The sequence below is a fragment of the Carassius carassius genome, chromosome 16 (genome assembly GCF_963082965.1).
Source record: "Carassius carassius chromosome 16, fCarCar2.1, whole genome shotgun sequence".
In the NCBI taxonomy this organism is placed as follows: domain Eukaryota; kingdom Metazoa; phylum Chordata; class Actinopteri; order Cypriniformes; family Cyprinidae; genus Carassius; species Carassius carassius.
The window spans coordinates 30,558,560-30,569,361 of NC_081770.1; the positions used below are offsets into that span (position 1 = coordinate 30,558,560).

At 38.8% G+C, this 10,802-nt stretch overlaps 1 protein-coding gene and 1 long non-coding RNA gene across 3 annotated transcripts in view; one reads left to right on the forward strand and one right to left on the reverse strand.

Annotated features, from left to right (window-relative positions):
• The window catches only part of LOC132160094 (NACHT, LRR and PYD domains-containing protein 3-like), a 274,868-nt gene extending 268,327 nt beyond the window's left edge, over nucleotides 1-6,541 (reverse strand). For both annotated transcript variants that reach the window (XM_059569808.1, XM_059569809.1), the window contains exons 1-7: nucleotides 6,440-6,541; nucleotides 6,058-6,124; nucleotides 5,862-5,978; nucleotides 4,222-4,329; nucleotides 4,048-4,108; nucleotides 3,370-3,562; nucleotides 1,435-3,196 (exon numbers count right to left, since the gene is read on the reverse strand). In XM_059569808.1, the coding sequence (XP_059425791.1) occupies nucleotides 1,435-3,196; nucleotides 3,370-3,562; nucleotides 4,048-4,108; nucleotides 4,222-4,329; nucleotides 5,862-5,978; nucleotides 6,058-6,116 (2,300 nt within the window). In that variant the 5' untranslated portion in view covers nucleotides 6,117-6,124; nucleotides 6,440-6,541. The remainder of the gene's footprint in view (nucleotides 1-1,434; nucleotides 3,197-3,369; nucleotides 3,563-4,047; nucleotides 4,109-4,221; nucleotides 4,330-5,861; nucleotides 5,979-6,057; nucleotides 6,125-6,439) is intronic.
• LOC132160112 (uncharacterized) overlaps nucleotides 1-10,802 on the forward strand; it is a 124,621-nt gene that overhangs the window by 76,639 nt on the left and 37,180 nt on the right. The window lies entirely within an intron of this gene.

Genomic DNA, 10,802 nt, shown 5'->3' on the forward strand with positions numbered 1-10,802 from the left:
GTGGATGGCAACATCAACAGCCTGAGGTATCAAGACATTATTGCTGCCCATTACATTCCAAATCACAAGAGAGGGCAATTTTTTCAGCAGGATGGCACTCCTTCTCATTCTTCAGCCTCCTTATCAAAGTTCCTGAATGCAAAGAAGGTCAAGGTGCTCCAGGATTAGCCAGCCCAGTCACCAGACATGAACATCATTGAGCATGTTTGGGGTAAGATGGAGGAGACATTGAAGATAAAATCATAGAATCTTGATGAACTCTGGGAGTCCTGCAAGAATGCTTTCTTTGCCATTCCAGTTGACTTTATTAATAATTTATCTGAGTCATTGCCGAGATGTATGGATGCAGTCCTCCAAGCTCATGGAAGTCATACACAATATTAATTATTTTTCCACTGCACCATGACTTTATGCTCTGTACTGTAGATTATTTCTGTTAAGTGACAAGACATTTGTCCAAACAAAGTCTGACCTTTCTGTCCTAATTAAATAATTAAAAATCAAGGTAAGATAAGATTTTATTTTGGTAAAATAAGCGTAATCTAGAGGCCTTTGCCTTTCTTATAAGCCACTTCTGATTCCAAATGATCAACTAGAAGTCAAGTTATTATTTGTTGTTCCAACAACTTGGATAGGCAACATGATTTTTGTCAGGGAGTGTATATATAAGAATTTGGCTTGATTTTTCCATTTTATGTTTCAGGATAGAAAATGGTTAATATTTGATCTTCACATCTAGGTGGACATTTAAACACACATTTCTGCTGACTGACTTATTAATAAAGGTTACAAATTCTCCAAAATTACAATTAATGTCTATCCGGAGTCCTCGTTTGATGCAAAAATGGGTCTTTGTGGGAAGTTGCGTAAACTGTTAGTGTTGTACAGTTTGCTTTTGTTTGTTTGTTCTTGTTTTTTGCAACATTCATCAGATGATTTGTTGACCAGAGAATAGTTTGCTAATTCAAGACAGTATTGAATGTTGTAAAATTAAACATTGTTAATGTTACTGAAGACTTCTGCACATGTATATCTGATGTACAAACAAAGTGTCATGAAATTATTCAAGCTAGCCTTATCCATGTTAATATATATTTAAATAAAGTAAAAAAAAAATTAAGAAATATTTTGTTTCATAATATTTATAATGAAATATAATATATAGGAATTATTAGATAGAAATTTAATTATTTTAATTTATTCCAACAAACCTGAATGCAACTTTTAAGTGCTTGATGTTGATCCCAATCCAATATTTGTAAAATCAGAGTAACAACCATGGTCCTCTTATCAAACACATTATCCATCATTATCCATCATTAGTGGAGTGTCAAATAAGAAAGACTTCAAAATATATACAGAAACAATGTAGAGAAACACAGGCCTACTATATAAAATAAAGTCAATAAAACATAGACACTGTAAAATACTCACTCAGCCTTTCTAGATGCTTGGATCACTGGCAGCAGCCTCAGAAGACATTCTTCTGATTGATCATATTTCCTCAGTTTAAACTCATCCATCTCTTCTTCTGAGTTCAACAGCACAAACACCAGAGCCGACCACTGAGCAGCAGACAGAGAGACTCCAGAGAGACGATTGAGACCTCTTCCACTCAGGAATGTTTGTACTTCCTGCTCTAGTGAACGATCATTCAGTTCATTCAGACAGTGGAACAGATTGATGGATTTCTCTGGAGAGGGATTCTCCCTGATCTTCTGTTTGATGTATGCAGCTGTTTCCTGATTGATATCAGAGCTGATTACTGTCTTTCTCAGGAGACCTTGTAAGAGAGTCTGATTAGACTCTAGAGAGAGACCGAGAAGGAACCGGAGGAAAAGATCCCAGTGTCCGTTCTCACTCTGTAAGGCCTTGTCCACTTCTCTCTTCAGTAAACTGATCATTGGTGACCTGAACACATTCTTCAGTCCTGTGTTTTGTTCAGAAAAGGACAGCAGCTTGAATAAAGCAGCAAGAAACTCCTGAATACTCAGATGAACAAAGCTGAACACCTTCCCCAGCTGCAGTCCAGACTCCTCTCTGAAGATCTGGGTACAAATTCCTGAGTACACGGACACTTCTCTGACATCAATGCCGCTCTCTTTCAGGTCCTCCTCATAGAAGATCTGGTTCCCTTTTTCCAGCTGTTCAAAAGCCAGTTTTCCTAGAGACAGAATAGTCTTTCTAGCCTGATCAGAATTGATTTCAGATTCCCCATCATACTTCTGTGTCTTCACTTTGGTCTGAAAGATCAGGAAGTGTGTGAACATCTGTGTGAGAGTCTTGGGGATCTCTGCACTCCCTGCTTTACCCATCATCCTCTCCAGAACAGCGGCTGAAATCCAGCAGAAGACTGGGATGTGACACATGATGAACAGACTTCTTGATGATCGGATGTGTTTGACGATTCTCTCAGCCAGACTCGGATCCTTTATTCTCTTCCTGAAATATTCCTCCTTCTGAGGGTCGTTGAATCCTCGTATCTCTGTGACCTGGTGGACACACTCAGGAGGGATCTGATTGGCTGCTGCTGGTCGAGAGGTGATCCAGAGGAGAGCAGAAGGAAGTAGGTTCCCCTTGATGAGGTTGGTCAGCAGCACATCCACTGAAGCTGATTCTGTCACATCAGACAAGCTCCGACTGTTTTTGAAATCTAGACGCAGTCGACTCTCATCCAGACCATCAAATATGAACATGACTTTGTAGTCCTCATAATCTGCTGACTTTAATTCTTTGGTTTCTGTGTGAAGGTGGTTTAGAAGATCCACAAGGCTGAGATGTTTCTGTATCAAGTTCAGCTCCCTGAAAGGAAGTGGAAATATGAAATGAACGTCCTGATTGGCTTTTCCTTCAGTCCAGTCCAGAATGAACTTCTGCACAGAGACTGTTTTTCCAATCCCAGCGACTCCTTTAGTCAGCACAGTTCTGATGGGTTTGTCTTGTCCAGGTGAGGGTTTAAATATGTCATTGCAGTTGATTGGTGTCTCCTGTGTCTCTGGTCTCCTGGACACGGTCTCAATCTGTCTCACCTCATGTTCATTATTGACCTCTCCACTGCCTCCCTCTGTGATGTAGAGCTCTGTGTAGATCTCATTCAGACGTGTTGAGTCTCCATGATTGGACAGTCCTTCACTGAGTCTCTGATATTTATCCTGTAGTCTGGATTTGAGTTTTTGTTGATACACAGGCATCAGTTCTGAGCAAAGGAAATAATTGTTGTTATTGGCAGAGCAATATTTTAAAAATGTATTTTTAGGTTTGATATGTTAGATATTAGATTGTATCGTGACATTCAGGAACATTAGTGACTGAAGACAGAAGGTTGATAATAAAAACACAGGCTATAATCTACTGATCCAGAGCTCTTACTGGTCTGTAGTGTGTCAGCGAGGTCTGTCTGGTTCATCTTCCTCAGGAGGAGCAGTGTGATCTTCAGAAGACCCTCTCTGACTCTGTTATGACCCTCATCAACATTACGGTCTCGTTCAGAGCATTCTGGGTAATCTGGACTCAGTAGTCTCTTAAAGCTTTTTAACTCAGAGATGATTTTGTGCTCAAGCTCCTGAAATCACAGTTAATATTCAAACAATAAACCTGCATTCAGTCACAGAGAAGGTGAACCAAAGGATCAATACACAAGAGTTAAAGCATGAATATTAATAAACATCACTGAATTATATCAGACCTGCTAATAACTTCACTGTATGCTCAAACATCAGCGTCTACAGATACTGAGGTTAAAAGAGAGAGTTTGACTGGATTGGCTGTTTGTTAGATTGATGTTCATCTTTGTGCAGCAGTCAGGTTACATATGGATTCATCTTCTCTACTTTAGTGGACATTGATCTGCTTTATAGTGGCCTACAACTTATCTTACGTGTGTGGAGGAAAGTAAATATGACTATTACAGAGAAGATTTCACAGATTTTTCAATTGTTATTGTGTTGGATGGACACACACACATGCACACACGCACACACATACACACACACACACACACACACACACACACACACACACACACACACACACACACACAAAACCAACCTTGAAAATGAAGTCTAAGTTCTTCTTTGAAGTATGTGATTCCAGTCCTTTATGTTTTTGACTGTAGTTAAACAAATGTTAAATATTTTTGTAAACATGTATTGATGTATTTAATATACACCAATAAATTAATGAATATCATATATATCTCTCATACTGTAAACTAAACAACACCTCAGATCAGCAGATGTGTCTCCCAAACTGAAATGATATGGAGGATTCATTGACTGGTCACTCCTCATGGACACACAGCTGGGTTCAGGAGATTCATTCTGCCACAGACTGAAATATAACAGAAATACAAACTCTTTTCTGAAAATCTCACTCTGCTCTGACAGAAACACATTCACTGTTTCAACTTCCATTTATTGTTTATCTTTCACTTGATGAGTCTGTTTTTACTTAACATTATTACTTAATGCATCGCATTAGCATTCGTTAGTGTTTCCATTCGTGCCTATCGCTGTTTTCTTTTCTTTTGACTTTCTCCTCTCCTCTCTCTCACTACTCTCTTGCTCTGGTTTTTCACAAGTTCATCAAACAACTGTGGTAAGAATTTTTCATCAAGCACGCTGAGTATTGGCTTCTCCTGCTATTGTTATTTGCACTGCTTGCCACATGTATAGTTTATCTATCTCTGTCGGCCACGAGGGATTCACATGTGATAAATGCAGGGAAATAGTTAGGCTGACAGAGAGGATTTCAGAATTAGAGACATGCATCCAAACTTTAATTGAGGACAGTAAGAATGTGAGGGCTCTAGATACGGCTTTGGATGCGTCTAGCTCAGGGAGTACATGCGTCTAGCTGTACATTGTTTGGTTCTGGTAACAGCGCTTGGGCAGCAGGGTAAATGGGTGACAGTGATGCGGCATAGAAGCGGGTAAACCAGAACCGTGAACACTTCCCATAACACCCGATGTACTGGCTACATCATTAGAAGAATGGCATCTACGCTAATATTAGTCTGTTTCTCTCTTATTCCGAGGTCACCATAGCCACCAGATCCAGTCTGTATCCAGATCAGAGGGTCACTGCAGTCACCCGGATCCAGTACGTATCCAGACCAGATGCTGGATCAGCACCTAGAAAGGACCTCTACATCCCTGAAAGACAGCGGAGACCAGGACAACTAGAGCCCCAGATACAGATCCCCTGTAAAGACCTTGTCTCAGACGACCACCAGGACAAGACCACAGGAAACAGATGATTCTTGTGCACAATCTGACTTTGCTGCAGCCTGGAATTGAACTGCTGGTTTTTTTCTGGTCAGAGGAGAACTGGCCCCCCGACTGAGCCTGGTTTCTCCCAAGGTTTTTTCTCCATTCTTTCACCGATGGAGTTTCGGTTCCTTGCCGCTGTCGCCTCTGGCTTGCTTAGTTGGGGTCACTTCATCTACAGCGATATTGTTGACTTGATTGCAAATGAATGCACAGACACTATTTAACTGAACAGAGATGACATAACTGAATCCAATGATGAACTGCCTTTAACTATCATTTTGCATTATTGACACTGTTTTCCTAATTAATGTTGTTCAGTTGCTTTGACACAATCATTTTTGTTTAAAGTGCTGGTAAATAAAGGTGACTTGACCTGAGAGTTAATAGAGTTAAAAGATTAAAGTATTATATTTCTATGAATAAAAGGAATCTGCCCCATGTGCTCTTTTCATTCATATATTACTGAATAAAATGGACCAATACACACATATAGATAAAGACACAGACACATCCAGCAGCAACAGAGACAGCTGGTGACAATATCCATAACACACCACAGCTACAGTAAATATGAGACTCATAATATCTCACCTGGACTCAACAGAAGAGTCTTCCTCTCTGCAGAGATCTGAAACATCCATCACTGGGTTTTTCCTCACAGACACATCCATGTGTTCAGATAAATCTGATTCACGCCCCTGAATCTGACTAAAAATGAATATGATATTGTAGTGTGCATTTATTGTTTCTGAACATTAAAAATGTGAAACATTTCAGGTTTTCTCACCTCTTGACTGTCTTTATCTGTGTGTCATGTTCTTCAGAGAGATTCATTCTGGAGGCCATGGTTTCATCTAAAAGCAGATCCAGATGTTGATCACAGAGTCAGTTATGAATCAGAGATTAATCAATCTCAGTAATCAGACATCAGTACTGACTCCTTGATATTTACATATAATCAATTATACACAAACAGCATAAATTCAGACAAGCACTGTGTTAAAATGAAAATATAAGAGAAATCTGTTGATTTACAGTCTGTGTTTTATCTCCTAATTTCATTTAAAGTATTTTCAAAATATTTGACACTGCTTATTGTTGTACTTAACTTTAAACCAGTCAGGATTGATTTAAGCTCTCAAAGATGATTGTGAAATCGTGATACTCACTGTGTTTTTCTCTCTTAATTTAGTTTACTTCCTCATACGACAAAACAGACCTCGCTGTAATAGTTTCACTTTCATGAGTCACCTGACAAGGAGGAGTTTAAGTGCCCAAGTTAAGTTGTCAGCACCATTTACTGACCTTGACTTTTTAATGTCAGGTTTTCTCTGTTTGCTGTAAATGTGTTTCTAAAGCACATTTGTTATAGCAAAAATTGTGAGAGAAAATCCGATCAAATGGTTTTTGATTGTTTACTGATAATGATTCAATCATCATGCAGTGGTCTGATTCACTGATCTCATCCGGAGTCACAAGACTGCTGCAAATAATGCAAAACTAACTAAGAGATGTGACAGTTGTTTTTAAAGGTGTGGGTGACTGTTTTTTTTTTCTAGGCTTGATTGTATTTATGGGGTGCAGTCTAACGTGTGTTAATGCTCAATTTAAAAACAACAACAACAAAAAAAAAAAACATTATTTACCTTTATTCTAAACTGAATGTATATGCATGCAGATCTGTCTTTCTATATATCTGTCTATATCTATCTAATGAATATTAGACAGACAGGTAGACATATTCAACATATACAAAAAGATATTCAAAGAAGTTATGAAAAGTCTCAGGATTATTAATGAATACATAAAGAATGCTAGAGTTGCTTGTAGTTAACTATTGTAAATCACTGTGGATTTAAAAAAAAGTTAAAAAGAAAACTTTGTCAAGTTGACAAAATGCAACAACATCTTAACATACCAAACAAATGTGTTTTATTATACACATTCGTATTTACAACTAAAATAAGTTATTAAACCCCTACATGATTTATTTATAACTGATAAAGTATATAATTATTTTTAAAACAATGTCTGTGTAGTATATTCTCTCTTACAACCCACACACAGACCAGCCACTGAAAGTTTAAGTAAATAACATTTGATTATATTGTTACAATGGCATCTGTCAAGGGGTAAAATTTTTAGCAGCAAAAGAACAGTCAGTAACAGGTGGTGGGATAATGCACTGAGTAGCGCTGATGCCCAACACGTGAAATCCATTAACCACTGAAAGGATCACACCGACACATGCAACCCAATTTACATTCATGAGTGTATGCCATTGACCTAGAGAATGAAGCTGAAAAAGACGCAGGTCATCGCAGAATAGCAAGATTAGAAGTTCACCTTCTGTGTTATTGTTCGTGATGATTCGGCACAGTTAATTCTCGAACGTTCTAAGGAATGCAAGTGATGTCAATAGTGCATCTCTAGTCTTTCTGTGGTTACAAGCAACATGAAAATGTCTCCAGTTACTGTCGTAACCTCGTTTCCCTGAGAGTGGCAATGAGACATTGCAAAGCATTGATGTGGCCAAAGCAAAGATTTCTCAGAAATCCTGATTTATTTTATAAAATAATGCCAGTAAACTGGCCAACTGTCGCTAATCTAAGCAAACTGGATTAGCTGCAGCACTGATCAAACAGCGAGCATGGCTATCTCCGAAATTTCTTTGCCAAGTGTCTTTGTGAATATATCAACTGCACTGAACACAGTAATGTAATAAACACATAAAAAAGCACATAGACCTGTACAGTGTCAACCGCTATAGGGTAACCAACTGTAAAAAAAGGCTATAGTTTGCCGTCAAACCTAACCTCTCTTTATAATTTCTCCCTCTGTATTTGAGGCACACACGGCACCTTACCTGAGCCAATCAGCGTCCAGAAACCTTGAGCATGTGACCTCCCCCGCCCTCACAGAGACAGTATTACAATACAGCGGGACTCGGAGATTGACGCTGAAGTGCACATCGGTATAAACTGTTTACATACCGCATTTCGGACGAAGTGTTATGCGTGAATGCAAAAAAAAACCACACAAACACAACCATACAACCCAGTCTGTTGAGTGGTGACAATAAATGGGTTATTCCCAGAAAAGTACATCTTCGTTTGGTCTCTAATCGGACAGTCTTTGGTGGGTCAGCACCCCTGAGCTAGCCACTTGTCGTATAAGTGCTACCAATCAGAAGCATTTTTTCACCAACTGTGTGTCAAATTGCAATGATAACAATAAACAAGAAAAATAAGTGAGGTTAGTGACTCAACAGAAATATTTGAGATGTCAAGGATGGCACATTTAACATGTAAAGTAAAGTTTTCTGAGAGGACCAGCCAACTGCAAAGCACATAACCCAAATAGATAAGTCTTTAGACCAGGCCCATGACTAAATAATAACCTCAGTCATACTCTGTTGCTGAGAGGTGATTCCTGTCCCCGGTTCACATAAGCAGACACCATAGCCTCCACTATCCAGTGAGAAAGCCTCTGCTTTGATACTGCTTGTCCCTTAGTAGAGTCACTGTGGCACAAAAATAGCTGATTAGACTGTCTAAAGAGCCAAGTGGTCAATATTAGTGGCTGAACGGATCGTAGTTGATCAGTTATCCGTACGACATCATGGCATCCACAGATTAATTGCAAAATTTAACCATGGTAGAGTGAAAGTTTATATTTGTATGCGTTTACACACACAAGCAATTTTAAACCATTCCAACATAAGAAAAAGCTTAAGGGAACTCAATGCATTACTTGCACGCTGTTTTCTATGTTCACAGCCACACACAATTAAGTGTTCACACGCAAAGAAGCATGTTAACACCAAACTGAATCCACTTTCATATCTCCTTCACTCCTTGCCTTTGAACAGACACATATATACACATACAATTATAACAAAATACCGACAATATCTCGACAATCATTCTGGTAAATGCAGTCGGTTATGTCTTTAGTGAACGAGAAGAGATTAGAAAGAAATTCAATGTGTATCATTATATTGGATTTGTGCAACGGGTCTTAAAGGGACAGCAGCCTATAAATACCTGCTGCTGTCATTAATGCTCATCAAACAACAAAAAGTTTTGATAAAGATCAATCTATATTTTATTTATACGGAGAACACTATTCAGTGTTATTTTAAACTTAATTATTAAATGTATGTACCTGAATACCAAACCTTATTTGACTTCTAAAATTGTTCTGTTGTATTTATCTATGCTTGTGATTTGTGTATTTGTTATTAATTTTACTGGCTGTTCATTTATCTCTTTAATCATGTTTGAACTTTCTGAACTAGTATTTTTAGCTGTGGTATCAAAGAGGTATTTAGATTTAAGTAATTAAAGGAAGCAAAGTTACATTAAATACTTGTTATTTTCTTGCTGACCAAAAAAAATCTGATCGGTGGGTCAAAAACCAGAACATGATCCAAACCTTGAGATTTGTGACCTTTTGAACCACGAGTCGATACAGAACCTTAAAGCCCTAACACGGCAAATGGCACTCTGATAGTTAGCATCATTAGAGGTCAACGGCGAAGCAGACAAAGTGGGCAAAGAAATTACCTGTGCCTTAAAAGGGGTAGAAAGAGACTTCTGGGACGTAGAGTAACAATGCAGTTCTGGACACAGGTCCAAAGTGTATCCAATCCTCATCCACCGAGACTGCTGCTAAATATTTCCCAGTCACACAACAGTCTCAGAGCATGAACAAAATGGGCTAAAATCAGTCAATCGTCCACTTTATGAAGAGAAAGCACTGTATCTATGCACTTTAATAATGTGTGCAGGGTTAAAGCCAGCCTGAATGGGAGAACTGAATATTGGTATGCTGTGCCCTTGAACACGAATCTTCGGGAAGCGTCTGTGGTGCGACACAACCTGAATATGGAAGTATGCATCGTTAAGATCTATGGATACAAACTAGATCCTGGGACAGATTTTTTTTTTTTTTGCCAAGATCTGCTTCAGAGTCACCATCCTAAATATACATTTGTTATGCGCTTTGATAATGGGCCTCAGGTCCAGTATCGGACGCAGTCCCCCATCTTGGCTATTTTGTGGTGAGATTAGGGACTCCATTCGATACTGAACCTGATTGCTCCTTTTGTGAGCAGACTGAGAACCTCCAGTCTCAGAACAAGGGCATTTTGAGGTAACGTCAGTAATGGAACCATGCCATTGAAGTGGGGTGGTCTGCATCTGAACTGGAGAGAGTAGTCATGTTGTAATACGTGGTTGAATCTCTGAAGTAGGTGGCAGCAAGTTACTGTTAAAGAGTGAGTCATAGAGATTCAACTGGTTCAATCAAAAAACCGATTCATTCAATAAGTAGACCCCAGCCTCGACTTGTTCTGCTTGAACTGTATTTATCATCAGCATACATGTGAAACAACACTCTATAACTCTTAAAGCTACCATCCATCAGTAGCATTTATAAAGAAAATAAGACTGGGGCAAGAATTGAACCCTGTGGCACCCCACATGCAAGTGGGCGTGAGAATGAACAATGTTGGCCAATAGAAACACA